The sequence below is a fragment of the Trachypithecus francoisi genome, unplaced genomic scaffold (assembly GCF_009764315.1).
Source record: "Trachypithecus francoisi isolate TF-2019V2 unplaced genomic scaffold, Tfra_2.0 Lachesis_group21, whole genome shotgun sequence".
NCBI lineage: Eukaryota > Metazoa > Chordata > Mammalia > Primates > Cercopithecidae > Trachypithecus > Trachypithecus francoisi.
Window position 1 is genome coordinate 34,255,824 of NW_022681467.1, and position 22,858 is coordinate 34,278,681.

At 47.9% G+C, this 22,858-nt stretch overlaps 1 protein-coding gene and 1 pseudogene across 2 annotated transcripts in view; one reads left to right on the top strand and one right to left on the bottom strand.

Annotated features, from left to right (window-relative positions):
- Positions 1-22,858, top strand: part of ARHGAP40 (Rho GTPase activating protein 40) — a 50,802-nt gene that overhangs the window by 4,576 nt on the left and 23,368 nt on the right. For both annotated transcript variants that reach the window (XM_033186410.1, XM_033186409.1), the window contains exons 2-3: positions 18,149-18,351; positions 21,793-22,013. In XM_033186410.1, coding sequence (XP_033042301.1) covers positions 18,149-18,351; positions 21,793-22,013 — 424 coding nt within the window. The remainder of the gene's footprint in view (positions 1-18,148; positions 18,352-21,792; positions 22,014-22,858) is intronic.
- Positions 8,883-9,484, bottom strand: LOC117068767 (annotated as a pseudogene).

A 22,858-nucleotide genomic window follows, 5' to 3' on the forward strand; every position in this document is an offset into this window, starting at 1 on the left:
TTTTTTTGGGATGGAGTCTCGCTCTGCCGCCCGGGCTGGAGTGCAGTGGCCGGATCTCAGCTCACTTCAGCTCACTGCAAACTCCGCCTCCCGGGTTCACGCCATTCTCCTGCCTCAGCCTCCCAAGTAGCTGGGACTACAGGTGCCCGCCACCACGCCCAGCTAGTTTTTTTTTGTATTTTTTTAGTAGAGACGGGGTTTCACCATGTTAGCCAGGATAGTCTCGATCTCCTGACCTCGTGATCCACCCGTCTCGGCCTCCCAAAGTGCTGGGATTACAGGCTTGAGCCACCGTGCCCGGCCATGTACATGACTTTCTTGACCAGACATTATTGTTCTTTGTAGTCTTGGCTAATTGGATTGGGAGAAACCTGTCTCTTGTTTTAATTTGCCCTTTTTATTATTATTAGTGAGGCTGAGCATCTTTTCACATGCTCAGTGTCTGGCAGAGTTCAAAGGCAGATCAGAGAGGCAGAAAGACCCATTTTGAGTCTAGTGCACCAGCCAGATTTCCTTAATCAAGAATGGGTTAAAGGACTTGGCTGATGGCACACAGATGGCTTGTAGAAGCGATCACCTTTACAAGGTTTCCCTTCACTCATATTTTGCTCATGTGTAGCTCAAGTCTCTGCCACTGGGGTCAATGTCAACTGATCTCTCCAGACACACCCCCTTGTATGTGAGCCCAACCACTGAATAAATCACCTACACATGGCTTAAATGTGTCAGGGGTAGAAGGACAGCCCGAATCTCAAAGCCCAGCTTCACCACTTATCAGCTGTGGACCTCTGGGGGTTACTTAACCTTTCTGAGTCTCTGTTCCTTTTCTGTAAAATGATTGTGAACAGCAGTAGCTGCTTTCATAGACTTGTTTTGGGGATAAAATGACATTAATGTGTGTGAAGGCTTAGTACAGTACACACCATGTAGAAATTGAACACTTTGTGTCAGATATCAGTGGTCAAAGGGCAAGTTCTTGGAGCTGACTCCAAATAGCACAGGCTTGTTTTCATGGGACAAGTACATTCAGGACTACTGACTCCTTGGCGTGGCAGAAAGATTTGCATTTGAGTCCTAAATCCTCCACTCATCCTTGGGAAAGTTCTCTCATTTCTCTGGGCCTGATCTTTCATTTGTAGAATCAGTGCCATTCAGATAGTGGCTGCTGTTCACACTCACACATCCTCCTGCTTCGAAACCTGGAACAACCACTTCAGAACCGCAGCTCCAGGGACCAGGCTGCCGCTGGGGGCTTCTGACCAGCTTTGCAGGAAAAAGTCCTTGCAAACTGCTTTCCTCCAGGGCTCTCCAGCAGGAGGCGCCTCCTCGATCCTGCTTACAAACCAGCGAAGGGCAGGTCCCTTCGGATGGAGCTTCCTATTTTCCCTCTTTACTCACAATGAAGCAAAGGTGAAGGTGTTAATTACACCAAGCGGTTAGGCTGCAGCCCTTCACAACCCTGGGGTCCTCACCCTGCCTGCAATGAGGAGGCCACTTCTTCACCTTCCCTCCTGTCAGACATCACCGACTCTACCCAAATTGACCAGCAGATGCTCATCCAAGGGTGAGAATGTCTTTTCTCGACACTTGCCAGCCCTGGGTGTTGGCAATCTTTTCTGTGTTTGCCAATCTGATAGATAGAGTTCATCCTTGTTTTAATTTGCATTTCCCTGATTACTTGCGAGGCTCCACATCTTTTCTGCATAGGGCATTTGCATTTTATCTCCTGTGACTTGTTGATTTCTATCTGCTGCCGACTTTCCCAGTAGATTTTTTGGGTATTTTTTTTCTTGTTGCTTTCCAGGAACTCTTTATATAAACTGGATAGTAACACTTTATCATTTCTTGCAGATATTTCCTCTCAGTCGAGGAAAAAGGTCTTATGACATTTTTTATAGTGTCTTTTGTCATACAAAAGTTTTAAGTCTTGATGTAATCGACTCAGTTTTCTTCTGTTACGGCTTCTGGATTTTAATTTGCTTGGAGAGTTGTTCCCCACTACTGTTTATTTCTTACCGATTTTGTTCTCATTAAACCCTAATACAGACTTCTATCCGCCCAGGGAAATTCCTTTGCACTTCCCAGCATAAAAGACCTGCCCCCATTCCTGGGAGATTTGCATATCTCATTTCCTCCCTGACATTCACTGACTGTTGTTCCTTTAAAACGGAGTTTCAACACCACCTCCTCCAGGAAGCCTCTTCTCAGCCCACTCCCCTTTAGTTCTCTAGTTACTGCTCTGTCCCCTGGGGCTGTTCGCCCCATCTGAAGAGGACTGTCGGCTGCTCATTGGTCCAAATGCAGCCTTGTGTTTTCATGTTTTTGGAGTACTTACTATGGGCTGAATGTTTTACAGGCCTTACTTTATTTCATCCTCACTGCTTTCTATATACTATCCCACCATTACCCTGATTTTATAGGCCACACATCAAGAGGACAGACCTAGGCCCAGACAATGTGACTCCAGGGCCTTTGTCCTTAGCCACTGCAGTCAATGTTTTCTGTTGGGAAGGGCCACAAATTTAGTGACTGAAACAGTACAAATGTATTGTCTTAGAGTTCTGGAGGTCAGAAGTCCAAAATGGGTCTTACTGGTCTAAAAATCAAGGTGTCAGCAGGACTGTGATCCTTTCTGGAGGCTCTCGGGGACAATCAATTTTCTAGCTTCAAAAAGCCACCTGCCTTCCTTAAGTTGTGGTCCACCTGCATCGGCAAAGCCAAGAGTGGCCGGCTGAGTCCTTCTCATGCTACCATCTCTCTGGTTTTCACTCTTCTGCCTCCCTCTTCCCCATTTAAGGGCCTTAGTGGTTTCTTTTTTTTTTTTTTTTTTTTGAGACGGAGTCTCGCTCTGTCACCCAGGCTGGAGTGCTGTGGCCGGATCTCAGCTCACTGCAAGCTCCACCTCCCGGGTTCACGCCATTCTCCTGCCTCAGCCTCCCGGGTAGCTGGGACTACAGTCGCCGCCACCTCGCCCAGCTAGGTTTTTTTTGTAGTTTTTAGTAGAGATGGGGTTTCACCATGTTAGCCAGGGTGGTCTCGATCTCCTGACCTCGTGATCCACCCGTCTCGGCCTCCCAAAGTGCTGGGATTACAGGCTTGAGCCACCGCGCCCGGCCACCTTAGTGGTTTCATTGGGCCCGCTTAGGTAGCCCAGAATAATCTCCCCAAAATCAGCTGATTAGCAACTGTAATTCCATCTGCTACCTTCATCCCACCTTGGCCACATAACACACACATTTACAGATTCCAGGGAGTAGTGGGTAGTGGGGGGGTTATTCTGCCTACCCGCAGCCACTCTTCCATATTGCTTTTCCAAACTTCAGTCACCTGCCTCCACCCTCAGGAGTCATCCTGCCTCCCTCCAACCTGGGGCTTAGATTAGTGCCTTGGAGTCACCTGGAGGGCTTGTGCAAACCCAGATTGCTGCACCCCACCCCAGAGTTTCTAATTCTGTAATTCTGGGGTGAGGGCTGAAAATGTGCATTCCTAACAGGCTCCCAAGTGATGCTGATACTGAAGGTCTGGAGCCCATACTTTGAGAACCACTGAGTTAAATTTATTAACCCTTCAAATATTTATCAATATCTGCTCTGTTTTGGGAGCTGGGCTTATATAATAATAAATAGAATGCCTCTGGTATCAAAGAGGTCCCAGTATAAAGGAGAAAACAAACAGGCAATGACTATGGAGGGTGGTAAGTGCCAGGACATCAATGAGCCCAACACCTGTAGGAGGGCTGCAGGAAGTCTTCCTGGAGGAGGTGATGTCTACGCTCAGTCCCAAAGTAGTCACTGAGCAGCCCAAGGATGAGAAGGAGAAGAGTGTTCCTGGCAGTAGCTGCCAACTGGGCAAAACGCCAGGAGAAGAGGGAGCCTGGTGCCTCTGAGAGGTATACGTAGCTCACACTGGCTGGAGCAGAGAGCCAGGCAGAGGAGAGATGGGATTGGAGTTTGCTTTCAAGCCCTGAGCCCGGCTGCAACGCCAGGGCCAGGAGACCTGAAGGTGGGATGACAATCTGGCTCTTAAGCCCTTGAGCGCACAATGGAAGAGTGAGCGGTGAGGACCTCCCTGTGAAGGTGCGTGCAGCAAAGACAGGGATAATGAGGCCATGCCTCACCCCTAGGCCAGCCTAAGAGGAGGTGAAACCATGGCAACCAGCCTGATGTTCTTCCTGCTGGTCTTTTCTGAAGGCTTTAAAGACCAGATGTTCTTAATCTGGGGCTCAAGGATGGACCTTCAAAGATCCAAGAACCACTAAAATTATTTGCTAAATGTTACGCATCTCTGTGTGTGTGCAATTTTCCGGAGAGAGGATCCACAACTTTCATAAGATTTTTAAAATCTCTCCCCATTGCGCCACCCCCCTATGGCAAACCAGCTAGGAAGATGTTATAGACCAGGACTTGTAAACTCTGGTGCCTACAGGGATTAAGTGGGACTCTCAGGGAGTCACGTGGCAGAGTGTAACATCTCAGGGCATGGTGAGGATTGTGGAACCGAGGTGTGAATAGGAAAATCAAGCTCTGTAATATATTTTAAGGTTTATTCTGAGCCAGTGTGAGAGACCCTGGCCTGGGGAACATAGTCTCAAGAGGTCTGAGAAGGTGTCTCCATGGTAGTCGGATTACAGTTTGTTTTCATGCATTTTAGGGGAGACAGGAGTTATAGGCAAAGGCATAACTCAAAGCATGGAAGCTGTATAAGTGGTTTGGCCAGAAAAGGTGGCATATCTTCAAGCCGGGGCTTACAGGTTATACGTGAATTCAGAGATTCTTTAATTTGCAATTGGTTAGAGGAGTAAAGCTTTGTCTAAAAATTTGGAGTCAGCAGAAAGGAATGTTGAAGAGAAGGACGTCTGTTAACCACTATACCAGGTCAGAGTTGCCCGTAGGGGTGTGTAAGTTCACCTTCGTCTGGCACGGCCATAGATCCTGTTTATAATTGGTTATGTTATGGTCCCAAAAAGTCCATTTTGTCAGTCTTGTGATGTCTTTTTTATTTTTCTTTTTTCTTTTTTTAACAGAGTCTCGCTCTGTCACCCAGGCTGGAGTGCAGTGGCGAAATCTCAGCTCACTGCAACCTCCACTTCCGGGGTTCAAGTGATTCTCCTGCCTCAGCCTCCCAAGTAGCTGGGATTACAGGCACCCACCACTACGCCTGGCTAATTTTTGTATTTTTAGTAGAGATGGGGTTTCACCATGTTGGCCAGGCTAGTCTTGAACTCCTGGTCTCAAGTGATCCACCTGCCTCAGCCTCCCAAAGTGCTGGGACTACAGGTGTGAGCCACCACGCCTGGCCATTGTGATATCCATTTTAACATTAATTCTGGTCAGATGCTGTGCCTAAACTACAAAAGGGAGGAGCGTATGATGAGGAGTGTCCAGCCTCCCAACCCATCATGGCCACAAATTCAGTTTTGCAGGTTTCCCTGGGATTCCCTTGGCCAAGAGAGTGGGTCTGTTCAATTGGCTGGGGGGCTTAGGATTTTATTTTTGGTTTACGGAGGGCATTAAGCCTATTTAAAACTTTTTTGTTTGTTTGTTTTTAGAGACAGGGTCTCACCCTTTTACCCAAACTGGAGTGCAGTCACATAATCATAGCTCACTGCAACCTCAAACTCCCAGGTTCAAGCAATCCTCCTGCCTACACTCCTGAATGGCTGGGTCTCCAGTTATGCACCACCACACCCAGCAAATTTTTGTAATTTTTTTGTAGAGATAGGGTCTTGCTGTGTTGCCCAGGCTGATTTCCAACTCCTGGGCTCAGATGATCCTCCTGCCTTGGCCTCCCAAAACGCTGGGATTACAGGCATGAGCCACTGTGCCTGGTCTAAAACTTTTAATATGATCAAATTAACAACATTAATACTTAATGTTATTTTAATAAAAACAACATTTTATTTAACCCAATATGTCCAGTATATGTTCACATGTAATCAATAGAAAACATTAATGAGATATTTTACATTTTCAAATACGAAGTCTTCAAAATCCAGTGTGTATTTTTCATTTCCTGCAATCTCCGATAGGATGCTAAATTTTTATCAGAACTCCTTAATGTATATTTAGAGTTCATACAATATACAGTTGGAAAAGTAGATTTGTGTATCCAAGTTGTTCTAAACATATTTAGGCCTTTTCCAGTAACTGAGACAAGTATCTAGTTTTAAATTTAAGTTAGTTAAAATTAAATAAAGTTGGCTGGGCGCGGTGGCTCACACCTGTAATCCCAGCACTTTGGGAGGCCGAGGAGGGCAGATCACCTGAGGTTGGGAGTTCAAGACCAACCTGGCCAACATGGAGAAACCCTGTCTGTACTAAAAATACAAAAATTAGCTGGGCGTGGTGGAAGGTGCCTGTAATCCCAGCTGGGAGGCTGAGGCAGGAGAATCACTTAAACCCAAGAGGTAGAGGTTTCAGTGAGCTGAGATTGCACCACTGCACTCCAACCTGGGAAAAAGAGTGAGATTCTGTCTCAAAATGCAAGAAAAGAAAGGGAAAGGAAAGGAAAGGAAAGGAAAAGAAAGGAAGGAAAGGAAAGGAAAGGAAAGGAAAGGAGGAAGGAAGGAAGAAAGGAAGGAAGGAAGGAGTTAAAAATTCAGCCCCTCATTCATACTAAATACCATATTTCAAGCGCTCAGGTGGCAAGTGGCTACAATATTGGACAAATCAAGATGACAATCTAAGTGACTCAAGAAGGGACACACAAGTGTCTATAACCTTGTTCGAAGGAAGGATCAGGGCAAGCCTACACAACTTAACGACTTTCAAAGCTTCTCTGGCAAGCACCACAGGGATATGCTGCTGGCTGGAAGCCCGTTTTAAGAGGCAGCCACCACTTGGTTTTAGCCAATTGTCACTTAGAGACAGAGACCCAGGATTATCATCTCCACTGATTATTTTTTCCCAGGAGAAATTGGAACTAGAGGACTTAAAAATGTGAGACCTCCTCATTTTCAAATGATGGCAAGCTATTTAAAAGGTGTGAAAATCCAGGGTGCGTGTTGGGGACGTGATGAGGGGATGCAGTTTGCTATCTTAGATGGAGATTGGTAGATCGTGATCTTCAGTTGCAAATATTTGTCACCTCAGAGGTCATGGGCAGTATCTTAATCTCTCCCAGCCATCTCAAAAATGCAGGCTGCCCCTCCCAGAAGTGCTATGTGAGAATTTTGATGCAATCCGTCAGTTCCCACCCAACTCTTGAAACCTATGCAATTCTCTGAACCCCAGCAACGTAATGATACTCCTGACATCCCAACCCTGGTTGCACAATGGAATCAACAATACTGGTGCCCAGGTCCCATTCCCAGCAGTTTGGGTGTCATTGGTCTGGCTGGGGCATTGCTTGTTCATAATGGCCTGGCAAAGCTCCCTGGGAGATTCCAGCCCATGGGCAGGGTGGAGAAGCATCCTGACCTGGAGAAGGTCTCTGGGCCTGGTCTCCACACCTGGGATGCAGCTTCTTGGGCCCAGCATGGGTCCTCTGTTCTTCTGATTTGTGCCCAACTTGAACAGCTGAAGGGGGCACCCATAGCTGTGCCTTCCCTGTCTCCCAGCCCAGCCTCCTGTGTGATTCAGGAAGCTAAATTACATTAATTACATTTCAGAATGTTTTATTCTTGTTGTCTATAACACAAAATAGCCATGCTTGTGACTTTCATAACCCACAGATCAGATCTAGCAGAATTGTTATGTGAAAGAGATATGGCAAGCATTATTTAATAATTCAAAGAAAGGTCACACTGTCCAGAATGAGCCAGTCTTCTGTGTCTTAATGGGAAACTTGTAGTCACAGAGGGATTTTAGGAGCTCAGTTAAGATGATACTCAAAAATGTAAAGATAAGATTTGCCTTTTATAATATCTCATTCCCACCCATCCTAACCCTGTCCCCACAGGGATTGCTTCGTAGATGTGAGTGTTGCTGTGTCCTGATGTTCAGGTTGTGCACTGCATAAGAGTGTTACACTCAGAGGGTCACCATTTAAGTCATCATCATGTACTAAGTTATGTGAGTTATATGGGTGGGCATGAAGAATTGAAACCTCCTGGCAAGTCCTGAGGCAACAGAGGAGAGACCCTCTTCATAGGCACACATGGCTATGTACACATTCATGAGTGACTGTGCACCCACAATTCCCTGGCACACCTATATGCACATGGCTGTGCCCTAAGATTGCCTTTCTTTCTTCCTTCCTTCCTTCCTTCCTTCCTTCCTTCCTTCCTTTCTTTCTTTCTTTTTCTTTCTTTCTTTCCTTCTTTCTTTCTTTCTTTCTCTCTCTCTTTCTTTCTCTCTCTCTCTCTCTCTTTCTTTCTTTCTTTCCTTCTTCCTTCCTTCCTTCTTTCTTTTCTTTTTTTTTCTTCTTTCTTTCTTTCTTTTTTGAGTTGGGTCCATTTTTATTGTGGATTGGGGTTTATAGGATAAGCACTGGTCAGCATCATTAGCTGCACCATCTACCATCCTTCTCTGTGACCCACCTCTGTGGGAGAGTCTAAATTTAGCCCAAGAAATCAGGATCAAGAAGTGGGGGAAAAAAGCCATTGGCCCATGGCCATTCCTGCTATATCTACACCTACCAGTCACTGAACACTTACCCAAGTGTGACGATTTCCATGCAGGAGACCCAAGTGGCTCTGCTAGGGGCGATAACTTATTTGCCTAAAGCTTTTTTCTTTCTCAAAAGGGGGGGGGGGTGCGGAGAAGGCTGATTTCTAGAAACAGATGTGGAATTGAAGAACATCCCAGGGAGCTATGTTTTAAGGACAAACTGTTGCTCCTCCAACAATGTCATGAATCCATTCCTTGCACCATCACACATTTTTCATGCATTCGAAAGTGCTTCTAGAACTCCAGAACCATGAGTACCTCATCCTGTCCTGAGCACTCACATCCCCCAGCAAGCGGCCTGTACCAGGCCTTTCTCTAGAAGTCCTGAGACTGAGTACTCTCCGAAGGCTGGAGGTTTGTGTGGAGTTTGTACATGTGGCTGAGCGCTTGTGTGAGGAAAGTTCTGCTGGTGTTGATCTCCATCAAGGTCAAGTGATGCAGCTTGGCATGTGCCTCCCGTTGTCTCACAAAGCTGTCAGCAGACACTCGGAGTTTGGCTATATGAGTGTCCCACATGTCCTTGACCAGGGTCCAGATTTCATCTGCCTTCGGGATGTTGTCTGAAGCATGATTTAACAGGAGCTTGGTAAGTTCCATGTAGTAAGGGCCGGGCATTGGGGTGAAAGTTTCTTCCTTTCGTTCATGATTCCTCATCTTCTCCAACTTTCCTACGTCCATCTACTCTGGAGGGAGCAGTCGACATTTCTGTCTTTGCTTCAGGTTAATTGCCAGCCACGGGGGCACTTCCACTGGTAAACCACGGTTAAAAGGCCCCAAGTACCCACCCCAGTGAGGTAGATCTTGTCCAGATTGAAGTTGGGGATAATGGTAACCAGGTCCTTCTCGGCCAGGAACTCAACTTCGGCCATGTCCATGGCAGCGTGAGTGGCCGGCTCGGGCCTCACGGTCTCCTCTGGCCCCTCAGCATCCCGGAGGAGGCACGTGGCCACCGTTTTCCCCAAGATTGCCTTTCAGTTTCTGCTCTAAGAGGCCCAATTCCTATCCTTCATTGATTCCTGACTCAGAACCGGGTGAGTCACTTTATCTGGGCGTTGGAGATAGGGTGGAACATGGAGCGTGCACACAGCCAGTGGCATGTGCACCTGGTACCCGGGAATGTGTGTGAGTGGCAGAGAGTGGGCTCACTGAACTTCTGGCAGAGTTGCTGGGGTTGTGCAATAGTGTGCTGTCCCTGTCAGCTATCACTGTGTGACAAATGATCCCCAAACCCAGCAGTGATCATTTCCCGAGGCGACAATCGTGTACCCCCACTGCTGTGTCTGAAGGTAGCTGGGGATTAGCTGCTCTACCCCAGGCTCTGCTGGGCAGCTCCATTTCTAGCCATGGGTCCAGCTGAACTTACTCCTCCCTGCTTACTGGGCTGTGGTCTGTGCCACATGTGTTCATTCTGGGACCCAGGCAGCAGTTGTCCAGGGACGGCTCTTCTCATGGTGTTGATAGAAGTGTGAGAGGGCCACCCCGCAACCTAGGCACATTGTATGCCTGGGTTTGCCCAGAGCCAAAGGCACAAGGCATCCCACATAGCCATTCCCTGATGGTGGCTAGCTCTCTCACCCACCTCTCTCCCTCCTTCCCTTCACCCCCAACTTCTCACCTTCCCTCAGATTCCCCGCTCAGCAAAGTAAAGCTTGGCACTGCCCAACAGCGGCTATCTGTTGCTCCTCCAGCCCGCCCCACTGGGGACAATCTAAATTCATCGCTCCACAACATATCATTACCCAAAAATAATTATGGCACAAGGGACGTGTTCAAAAGAGTCCAGCAACTTTGTGGCTCAGGGGATAGGGATAAGAACCCAGCTGATCAGAGGCGGAACTGGGGCTACATCTGGGCTAGTGGTATTCCTTCACCAACCACAGGCTGCATCTGGCCAGTGAAAGAAAAGAAAACATTCACAATTGAGGAAAGACTGCTGTACAAGCGGCTTATTAAACAGTGGTTGAGAACATGGACTACAGAGCCAGACTTCCTGGGGTCAAATCCAGTTCTGCCGTTTATTAGTCAGGTAACCTTGTAGAAGGCACTTAATTGCTGTGCCTCTGTTTTCCCATCTGTAAAATGGGATAATAATAAGTTGTGAATAGTAAATGAATTAATCCATACTAAGCAGTGTTTCTCAGCCAAAATGATGGTGTTCCCCAGGGAACATTTGGCAAGGTCTGGAGACATGTGTCATTGTTAAAACTGAGAGAGACGCTTTGGCGTCTAGTGGGTAGAGGTCAGGGATGCTGCTAAACTTACTACAATACACAGGACAGCCCTCTTTCACAGCAAAGAATCCTCCTCCTGACATGCTGTTAGTACTGAGCTTGAGGAAGTTTTTATGTATGTATGTATGTATGTATGTATTTATTTTGAGGTGGAGTCTCATGCTGTTACCCAGGCTGGAGTGCGGTGGTACAGTCTTGGCTCACTGCAACCGCCCCCTCCTGGGTTCAAGCGATTCTCCTGCCTCAGCCTTCTGAGAAGCCAGAATTACAGGTGCCTGCCACCATGCCCAGCTAATTATTTGTATATTATACAACATGTTTCACCATGTTGGCCAGGCTGGTCTCGAACTCCTGACGTCATGATACACCTGCTTTGGCCTCCCAAAGCACTGGGATTACAGGTGTGAGCCACCACGCCTGGCCTGAGGAACTTTAATGCAGTGTTCAGAGTAGTACCTTGCAGCGGGTCAGTGTTAATGCCTGTTGGTTAGAATAGTCAATGCCAGCTCATTCCAGGGCCTGTGTTGGAGTCACTTGTCCCTATGGCCACAGAACCTGAGCTTGTGACTAAAGCCTTTTCCTCTGCTCACTGTAACCTATAATATTTATGATGAGGACAATGGTGATGCTGCCGATAATGATAATAGTAAGTACTATTATTAGAACAATTCCCATTTCTTGTGCACCTAGTATAGGCCAGATATTTTGTCAGATGTCTCATTTACATTTCCTGTGATGCTCGCAGTGAGGATAGCTCTGACTGGCCCCCACTTTGCAGAGGAAACTGAGGCTAAGACAGGTGAAACATCTCGCCCAAGATGCCTTGGTGTCAGGTCCGGACGGAACTCAGCCTGTTGAACTCTGGAATGCCACACCCTCTGCTGTCAGCATTTCGTCAGAGTCAGGGTGGCGAGGTCAAGGGCAGGCTCACTCAGTGGAATTGAAGGCTGCCCCCAAAGCCCTATTCACCACTTTCGGGGGAAGCCCTCGGCTGGGTTGCTGAAGCCAGGCCATGCTCCCTGCCCCGGCAGGTCCAGGCTGAGCTGACCTGGTTTGGCTGCTGCAGAGGAGGCTCGGCCACACCTCCACCGGCTCATCCCGATGGCCCGCATTCTTGCTCCCTCGGTCATGCCGGCTTTTGGCTTCGCTGAGCAGGCTCTCAGCTTTGCTGAGCAGGCTCTCGCTTCTGTAGCTCTCAGCCTTGCATGGGTTTCTGCAGCCTTGCCCTTTGGGAAAGGCCTTTGCTCCACTGTCATATTGTTCTCACTGCCTGCTGTGACCTCATGGGCAAGGATCTCGCTAAGATCACCTTGCAAAGCCCCCTTCTCTACCCCTGCCTTCCCATTTTACAGACTTGGAAGCTGAGGTCCATAGAGGAAAAGGGACATGCCCACAGCTGCACAGAGCATGAACAGGGGAGCTTGGATGGGAGCCGAGGACTTCTAGGTCCTGCCTCATCTTCCAGGCCCCCTGGGGGGAAAGTTCGTGTGTGTGGAGAGAAGGGCTTTGCATTCAGGAAGGCTCCAAGCCACTGTGAGGGCTCCAGCCCTCTGACTCACTGTGGAAATGTATTTCTTCCATGGTCTGCGCTCGTAAGCCCTTGGCCACTCTGCAGGACAGGAACTAGAGGCCACTCACTGGCTGGGCAGTGTTGGGTGAATCACTTGCCCTGTCTGAATCTCAGATAGGAAGAGCCCAGAAGCAACATATATTGATCAAACTAACATTGACTGAGGACTTCCTGTTCTAAGCACCTTATATATATTTGCTTCCTAGTAACTGGCCATAGTAAGGGCTCAACAAACATTTGCTGAATGAGTGAATTGGCTCTTACACTACACTGCCCCAGGTAGTCTCTGTTAGCTTCATATTAAAATGAGGAAGCTAAGGCCCAGCCAGGTTTGGGGACTCCCCAAGGTGACATTGCTAATAAATAACAAATCTAGGATTCAAATTCAGACCCATTTGACACTAGAGCCAAATTTCTTGACTTTTTTTTTTTTTTTTTCTGAGACGGAGTCTCACACTGTCACCTGGGCTGGAGTGCAGTGGTGCGATCTCAGTTCACTGCAATCTCTGCCTCCCAGGTTCAAGCAATTCTCCTACCTCAGCCTCCCGAGTAGCTGGGATTCCAGGTGCCTGCCACCACGCCCACTAATTTTTTCTATTTTTTAGTAGAGACGGGGTTTCACCATGTTGACCAGGCTGGTCTTGAACTCCTGACCTCGTGATTCACCCGTCTCAGCGTCCCAGAGTGCTGGGATTACAGGCGTGAGCCACCGCGCCCAGCCCAAAGTTCTTGACTTCTAAATTTACAAATCTGTTTATCTATTGCTTTGTGGCACCTAACGACCATCATTTTATTCTGCTCAGGGATTCGATGGGTAAGGAATTGGGACAGAGCGGGCAAGGATACCTGCTGTCTGCTCCATGATGTCTGGGGTGTCACCTGGGAAGACTGAACGGCTGGGGGTGACTTCATGCTGGGGACCGGAGTCATCTGTCTGGAAGTTTCTCCACTCATGTGTCTGACACCTACACTAAAACAATTCAAGGGTGAGGTTCGGCTTGGGCTATTGACTGGGGCACCTGCAGGTGACCTGGCACTGGGCCTAAGCTTCTCAACGTAGCAACCCATTCCAAGGAGCAAGCAGAGAGTGAGAGAGGCAGGTGGGATCAGCTTGGTCACTATGACCAGATGGAGAAGTCTCATCGCTTGACCTCTGCTGTATTCTCTTAGCTGAAGCTGTCACAGCCTGACAGATTCAAGGGGAGGAGACACAGGCCCCACCTCCCCATGGGAGAACTGTGAAAGAATGTTGGGCCATACATGGTATCCGCTACAACTACTATATTCCAGGCTGTGTTCTAGGCACTGGGAAGACAGCAGGGAATAGAGAAGCCAAGAAAGAAATAGTTCCAATAGAAATGAATGTGTTATAGAAAAGCAAAGAGCAGAGACCTAATCCAGGTTAGGGATGAGAAAAGTTGTGTTTGAGGAAGTGACTTTGAGTCTGAGACCTGAAGGGCAGTTAGCAGACAAGGGAGGGACATTCCAGGCAGAGGGAAGAAGGAGGAATGTGAGACGAGGCTAGAAGCATAGGCAGGTCAGCCCAATGCCTTCGTAAGGCATTTGGATTTTATCCTGAGGGTCCTGGGATACCATGAGGATTCCTCAATGCAGTGAAAGGCCAGTTCTGGGAGCTTGGAAGATCTTTCTGAACCAGAGAGGGATATATAGAAGAAACATAGGAAGACTGCGATGAGGCTGTGGTTCAGGCGAGAAGTGATGGTGGCTTGGACCAGAGTGGTGGTTCAGAAGTTAGTGGATAGAAGAGTTGTATGAAAGGTAAAATTCATTAGGGGTTCATGGAATGTGGAGACACCAAAAAGGGTGTGAGGAGTGGCTCTCAGAGTGCTTGATGGAACCATTTGATGAGACAGGGAACTCTGAGAGGGGCACAGTGTCTAGAGTGGGGAAGAAAAAATGCATTCAGATTACTTCATTTATACCTGGGGCCTCCCTAAATCATCTAGTATGGCAGTGAAGTGCCCTGGCACTGGGCCTTGCAACCTGGGTTCAAATCCGAGTTTTGCCACTTGCCAATGGGATAAGTCTGGGTGAGTCCCCCAATCCTGTTGTGTCTGTTTCCTTGTCAGTAATTTGGAGACAATAGCACCTCCACACGAGACTGATGTATTAAACTGAGGCTTGGCCAGGCTTGATGGCTTACATGTGGACTCCCAGCACTTTGGGAGGATCACTGGAGTCAAGGCATTTGAGGGCAGCCTGAGCAGCAGAGCAAGACCTCGTCTCTACTGAAAATCAAAAATTAACTAGGCATGGTGGCGTGTGCCTACAATTCTAGTTACTTGAGGGGCTGAGGTGGGAGCATTGCTTGAGCCCAAGACTTTGAGGCAGCAGTGAGCTATGATCACGCCATTGCACTTGAGACAGAGCGAGACTCTTTTCAAAAAAAAAGAAATAAACTGATGCTTGAACATGTTTGCCTCTGGGTGTGGAGTAAGTACTCGGTAGAGGTTTAAAAAACCGGATCACAACTGGAGGTCGCGCTGTATACTTAGGACCTGCGTACTTTTCTGCATGCGCTATACCTCAACAAAGCGCTGGAAACAAAACAAAGCATCAGCTGTATTTGTGAGGCTCTGAACATCTTTTGTGGATGTGTTCTCTTCCTATCGGTCTCTTCCTAGAAGAGGGGTACTCACCGCCATGCTGCAAAATGCAACGTTGGAACAATGACACCTTTAGCACTGCGGGTGTTTCATTTTGTTTCTGTTCTTTCCTGTGCCCCTCTCTGACCTCCTCAGAATGTTCTTCCAAAGAAATAATTGCTGCGCCCTCACTGCTTAGCTATCACATGGTGATAGTGTTGACAATTTTGCTTGGGTTTAGTCGCTGCAGTTTTCAAATTGTCACGAAAACACACAGATGTCGGTAATTTCAAAGTGAATCGCAAAGCAACCAAGGAAACGGAGCTGTGCCCCCAGCATGGGGCGCCAAACAGATTCGCAGGAGGCACTGACTAGTAGTTTTCTCAAAAAGCATAAGTAGAGCAGAACAGCCAATTTTCTAATTAACTGGGACTTGGTCTCCAGTGAAGCTTCTGCTCTGTGCAAATGCCGGAGCTGTCGCCAGGAGGTCGCGCCATGTCCCTTCCTTCAGGCTCTGCCGCCTGGAGGTTTCTTTGCTTTGCCACATTTTGAGTCTGTTTCAGGGTGGAATTGTTGAGGACTCGGAGTAGAGCTCTGTGTGGGCAGGATGCCTGGGAGGAAGCCACAAGCCAGGGTCTATGGTAAAATCCTGGCAGGACAGGCTATGGGCAGAAAGAACATGGGTCCCTCATTCAAACATTGTTAAGAGTTTTGAGATGGTGACAGCAGCAAAAGCAGAAAATTAATCATTAATCTGAACCGAGTGTGGGCTGCTTCCGAACCTGGGCCCTGTGTGACTGCACAGGTCGCACATCCATGGAGCCAGCCCTAGGTCCTAGATTACACCTCCAGAAACTGACGGGACAACAGTGAGTGAAGTCATAGGCTGAGGGCAAAATACGCCTTCAGGGACTCCAGGGATCCCTGGATGTGGGATGGGATCCCACAAGAGGGGGGCTAAGCAGGCAGCAGAGGTAAAGTCAAAACAAACAAACATCCAATAAAATAGTCCTTTTTTAGAGGTCATGTGGCAAGAGTTCACAAACCCTCTGATTCAGCAATTCTACTTCTAGGATTCTCTTCTACTGTACAAAGGAGCAAAGGTAACAGATGGTATTATTTGTGATATTGATGAATAGAAACAACCCAAACCTCCATCAAAAGGAGATGGGGGTATTTCAAGTAAACGCACTGTGGGGGGGACCCTCCTGTGAGCATCCAGCTCCTCAGTAAAGAGCTATCAAATGCTTAGCGTGCATGGGACTCTTGTGGGGCTGGTGGAGGACTTGAGTTCTGGGTCTTGGCTGACAGGAGCCCAAAACAATGTCCCCTGAGTGAAGAAGAGAGTGCCTGCCTTTAGGTTAAATATGCCAGGGAAGAAATATGAGATGTCTGCACACCAAGGTGTTAGCAAGGAAAATGTGGTCGCAGTCGCAGGAGAATGATTAATTTTCTGCTTTGCTCACTTCTGCATTGCTGGGAATTTTTGCAATAACTGCATATTGATTTTATAATGGAAAATATAGCTAACAAAAATCTGTTTTAAGGCCGGGCTCACTGGCTCATTCCTGTAATCCCAGTACTTTAGGAGGCCAAGGTAGGCCGATTGCTTGAGCCCAGGAGTTCGAGAACAGCCTGGGTAACATGGCAAAAACCCTGTCTCTACAAAAAATGCAAAAATTAGCCAGGCATGGTCGTGTGTGCCTGTAGTCCCAGCTACTCAGGAGTCTGAGGTAGGAGGATAGCTTGAGCCTGGGAGGCGGAAGTTGCCATGAGTCATATCGCGCCACTGCACTCCAGCCTGGGCCATAGAACCAGACCTTGTCTCAAAAAACAAAAACAGACAAACAAAAAACCCATAAAAGCATATATATATGTATTTTTTTTAAAAAGCAGCATGTGGATGACTTTTCCTTTTTAATCCAAATGAGTCTTGTTTTTTAAAAGGACAGTTCAAAAAAACTATGTTTATCGGTTTTCTTTGCCTTTTGTTTCTTTCCACATGGGAGCTTAAATATCTATAGAACTTGCAGAATATACACTTTTCCCACTTAAGGAAACTGGGGAAATGGATTTCTTCCCTCTCTTCTGGCAGGGGTAGTTTATGGTCTATTTGCTGGCCCGTGTCAGGGTCTAGATGACTCCAGTGTAGTATTTTTGCCATTATGACCAGCCCCACTGTTTCTCAAGGATTTGGGCCAGCAACAGAGGCATTTTGTCCCTAAGCTCATCTGAAGTCCTGGACTTCATTTATATGGACCAGGAGACTTGCACTGTCTTACTCTGAGATTCTTTGATTGCATGAAGCAGAAATTCATTGATCGTAGCTTGGGAAGAAGAGGGAGATTAAAGGGAAGGATGTGGGAATGGGGGCTCTAGGGTAAACCACATAGCCTGGATCATGAGAGGCTGCAAGTGGGACCTGGAAAATCAAGCTTAGGTTACCCCACATCCCCCCATGGCTGCAGAGGGTCTCCTCTCAGCTTCTCTTGGAAGACTGGCCACTCCAGTCCCTCCAGCCCCACACGGCTTCCAGTTCATGTGCCTGATACTGACCCCTCTGCCCTTGGTTCAACACCTTGAGAGAATGAGACTAGCTCAGTGATGTATAGTGCCTCTGTGATCGGGTACTTGCTCTGTTCAAAGCTGGCTGGGAGAGGGGAGGAGATGAGGTGCCCTGTGATACAAACAGGAAAACCAGGGCTTGGCAGCCAGACTCACAAAGGAGGAGGTGTGAGGGAAGGAGATAGGAGACTCTCTGGGTAAAAATTCGGTGAGATCTGTGAGACACTGCCCTGTCATTTCCTCGCCTGTCTTGGTGTTTAATCCCCTCTCGGGAATGCTGCATTTACCGTACGTATGTCCAAGACTGTTGGCCTTGACCAAGAAGGTGGAACCAAGCAAAGCAGTCTGGCCCTGCTCTGTCCCCTGCAGCATTGCTGGTTTGCAAGGATCCCGCAGGGGTGATGGGTCACCAGTCGATTTGCTGAGATCACCCTGAGAAACGTGCCTAGGAAGCTTGCTTAGCCCCCGGGGCCCCAGGCTGATTTCTGGAGAGCCACAAGCCCCAGCACAACCCCCATCATGAGCAGAGACTTGCTGACCTCCCTGCACCTTCCCCACTTGCTACAGCTCTGACCCCTCCTCAGGCGGAATGAATCAGCTTCCCCAGAAGAATCCCCTGCAACCACACCCTGCTGGCTGTTCCCACTCCCAGCTGTCCTCGGCGGAGAGCTCCAGCATGGATGGCTTTTGGATGGAGGTGGAACGGATCCAACAGAGAGATGAGCTGAGGGAAGAGGACAGTGGCAGGAATGAAGGCCAGCTTCCAGAGGGTGAGGGATCCCGGTGGGGGCCTGTAGGGGTGGTGGGAGGGCTTGATTCCAGGCAGAGAAATGTGAGAGGATCTAGATATGAACCAGAACATGACAGCATTTTCTCTGTTGCCTGGACTGGTGCAGTATCCTCTTCACTGCTCTCTCTGCTTCACCCGTGCTCCTTACTGTCTGTTCTCCACGCCATAGTCAAGACGATCTTTTAGTAAAGTTAATTAGATGATGTCCCTCCTTAGAGTGAGTCCTTCAGGAAATATTTTATGAGTTCGTATTATGTGCCAGACACTGTTTAGGCACTGGGGATACAACAGTGAATACAAAACAGTCTCCTATCGACAGAGCTAACGTTCTAGGGAAATTCTAAGCCCTCTGCTCAAAATCCTCAAATATCTCTCCATCTATCTCAGAGTAATAGACAATTATGTGTCCCTATTATCTACTACTATGTAACAAACCACCTCAAGCTTAGCAGCATAATGCAACAATAATCAATTATTATGACTATTATTATACCTCACTGTTGGAGGGGTTGAGTGGGCTCAGCTAGGCAGTTCTTGCTCAGAGCCTCTCATACAGTTACAATCAAATGGTGGCTGGGGCTGGAGTCATCTCAAAAGATTTCTCATCTATGTGCCTGGTGGTGGATGTGACCTTCAGGGGGCCTCATCTGGGAGTATCATCTGGGATTATCATCTGGAATATCTGCTTGAGGGCTCCACATGTGGCCTGGGCTTCCTCACAGCATGGCGGCTAGGTTCCAAGCACAAGACCAAGAGAGAGAGCTGGGTAGAAGCTGTTTTGCTGCTTATGACCCAGCTTTAGAAGAAAGACAGCATTGCTTCTGCTGCATTCTGTGATCCTGCATGCAGCTATGTTCAAGAGGAGGGGAATTAGACTCCACCCCTTGATGGGGTGAGAGTCAAAGAATTTGGGGACATGTAAGAAAGCCACCAGATCATAACTTACCAGGCTTTACATAATTGACTTCGTGCCTCCTCTCTGCCTCTTCTCCTCCCACCCTGACTTGCTGTCACTCTACTTCTGTCCTCGGGCCTCCTTGCTGGTCCTTGACCCTAAAAGCACTTTCCTGCCTCAAGTCCTTTGTCCTCACTGATCCCTTGGCCTAAAATGCTCTTGCCCCAGGCATCTGCATGGCTTGTTCTCTCCAGTCAGGACTGGGCTCAAATGTTACCTCCTCAGAGAGGTCTTCATCAGCTTCCCTACATAAAATAGCACCCCTGCCCCATCACTCTCTAGCTCCTGCCCTGCTCTGTTCGTTGCTACAGCAATGATCACTGTCTGACTTTACCTAGTGCACTTCACTGTGTATGTGCCTGTGACCCCCACTAGAATGTAACTTCCGTGAGGCCAGGGACATCATCGGCCCTTTTCACTGCTGTGTCCACAGTGCCTGGAAAGGAGCCAAGCACATTCCCGTCCTCCATCCTTACTTGTTCAGCAGATGAGGGAATGAAAGGGCTCCACATGGAACCCTTCCTAGTTTGGCATGTAATTCAGCTGGGCTTGCCCCTGGTTGGCAAAACAGACAATGCGGTGATGCAGACCTCTTAAGGGCCTAATAGTCACATGCAGTGCCTTCAACTGTGAATGTAAAAAAATCCCTGGTTATACTAGAAGTGGTTTCAGGAGATGCCCTGCATAAGAGGTCCTCCATGTGGCCTCTCTGGCATCTAATTTCCAACAATACACAGGGAGTGGAGTCAGATAGGGTCAGAGAGAAGCCACTTTGAGCAACTAAATAAACACAGGAGTTTTTTTAGACTCACAGGGCTGAGGGATCCTGAGTGGCATGGAGCCAAGATTAGTTTTTTTGTTTTGTTTTGTTTTGTTTACTTTCTTTTCATTTATTTATTTAATTTTTGAGACAGAGTTTCACTCTGTCACCCAGGCTAGGGTGCAGTGGTACAATCTCGGCCCACTGCAACCTCCACCTCCCTCCTGGGTTTAAGTGATTCTCCTGCCTCAGCCTCCCAAGTAGTTAGGACTACTGGCATTTACCATCACACCTGTCTAATTTTTGTATTTTCAGTAGAGATGGCGTTTCGCCACGTTGGCCAGGCTGGTCTTGAACTCCTGATCTCAGATGATCTGCCCACCTTGGCCTTCCAAAGTGCTGGGATTACAGGCATGAGCCACCGTGCCCGGCCATCTTTTCTTTTTATTCAGACACCAACTTGAACCAGAGGAATTGTTAATAACTTGTTTTTCCCATCAATGTCTACTCATGGCAGGTGATGTTGGATGCTCCATTTATGGTAGGGATCTTGTTTCCTTTTAAAATAGATTTGTTTAAGTAAAAAATGTAGCCCATGATTAAGGGGATATATTTGGTAAGGAATTTTACAGGGATAATTAGATAAAGATAAAAATTATAAAGGTGGTAGGTGAATGCCTACATTTCAAGAAACAGTGGCTCATTGAAAGGATCCTGTACAAACAAAAAAATGTCTAGTATTGTGATAGAATCAGTACCTCCACCAGCCAGCACAAGTCAGGAATGGACCCACAACGTTGCAGCTGCCCTGGAGGCATCTGTTCTGGTTCCCAAGTGCAGGGAAAATGTTGGGGGAAGACTTGGATTATTTGCAAAACCCAGGCTGCCATAAAAGCAGTTTTGTTTGAGTTTTAAAAACAATTATTACTTTGTTGACTAACTTGGTCAACACTGGGTACAACTGTACACCCTACCAGTCCTCTCACACATGTGTTCAACTTCCAGTACGAACTCTTGTGCATTTCCCCCATAAGGCCAGTGTTTGTCAAGTGTGATCTGAAGACCCTATTGCATTAGAATAATCTGAGGAAGACATTCCAAGTGCAGATTATCAGGCGTGAGGCCTGAACTCCTGCAGCAGAATCCCTGGAGGTAGGACCCGAGATCCTGACGTCTTAACACACCCTCCCATTCCAACGGATGGTTTTGTTGTGGGACTATGACAGTTTCCTTAGGAAGCATAGTCGAGGGGACAACTCCAACACAAATAAGCTCTTGAATATGGAGGACTTCCCAAAGGGACATCAACACCCAGCACCAACTTCCCAAGGGGACACCGCGTGACCCTGTGGTGGTCTCTGTCAGATTTTGGGGAATTGGGTTCATTACTTTGGAGAGAAGTGGGTCCAAAATCAGAACATGAAGGGACCTTCAGCCAGCTCTGTTTTCCAGGGATTGCTACGTTATAGGTTGACATCCATACACTGACTAATGCCATCAGTACCCCCTACCCGGCCCCCAGTTCTCAGAAGGCTCATTAGATCTTCTCCCCCAAAGAGTCTGGTTGGTACTAATAGGTCTCATGATCAGATATGCAGAATCTCCTGTGTCCAGGTGAGAGTGTGCCTCTATGTAGAACTTTGGTTATCATGTGTGGCTGAGTGCAGAGCTGTGTATGTTCATCTGGGTTCTACCTCCATTGGCAGAAGGGGAAGCCGAATCCCAGTGGCTGCAGGACACAGGCCTGTCGGGCCTCCTTGGTGGCCTGGGCTTGGACAGTGATCACAAGGAGCTCCTGTCCACCCTGACACAGACCCAGGTGGCCGCTGTGTGCCGCCGGCTGGACATCTATGCTCGCTCAGTGCGAAGACAACACAAGACACCTGCCAGAGATGTCAGGGATGTCTTTGGGGTCTTCAATTCAGTGGTAAGTGGCATACGGGTCATTGCAGGCCCTGTCTGACTGGGATCTCTGTGCTGCCACCACAGCCTGAGAGATGCAGTGATCCTGCTGAAGGGCTGTGTTGGTATGTGTGTGTGTGTGTTGGTATGTGTATGTGTGTGTGTGTGTGTGTGTTGGTGTGTGGGTGTTGGTATGTGTGTTGGTGTATGTGTTGATGTGTGTTGGTGTATGTGTTGGAATATGTGTGTGTTAGTGTGTGTGTTGCTGTGTGTGTTGGGGTGTGTTGATGTGTGTTGGGGTGTGCGTGTTGTGTGTGTGTTGGTGTGTGGGTGTTGGTACGTGTGTTGTAGTGTGTTGTGTGTGCTTTGGTGTGTGTGTTGGAATATGTGTGTTAGTGTGTGTGTATTGGTGTGTGTTGATGTGTGTTGGGGTGTGCGTGTTGATGTGTGTGTTGGTGTGTGTTGGTGTCTGAGTGTTGGTGTGTATGTTGGGGTATGTGTGCATGTGTGTTGGGGGTGTGTGTGTTGGGGTGTCTGTGTTGGAGTGTGTGTGTTGGGGTGTGTGTTGGGAGTGTGTGTGTTGATGTGTGTGTTGGTGTGTGTGTTTTGGGGTGTGTATGTTGGTGTGTGTGTTGGTGTTTGTGTGTGTTGGGGTGTGTGGGGGTGTGTGTTGGTGTGTGTGTTGTGTGTGTTGGTGTGTGTGTATTTAGAGTGCATTGGCTTGCACACATATGTCTCCCTGCCTTCCACTATGTCCCTACATTGCATGTAGGTCTCCACCTCCCATGCATGCCACTGCGTATATGCCTGTTGCCACTGTGTGTCCTTGGGTCAGCCTGAAAGCCTAGGTTCTTCCTATATAATTGTTAT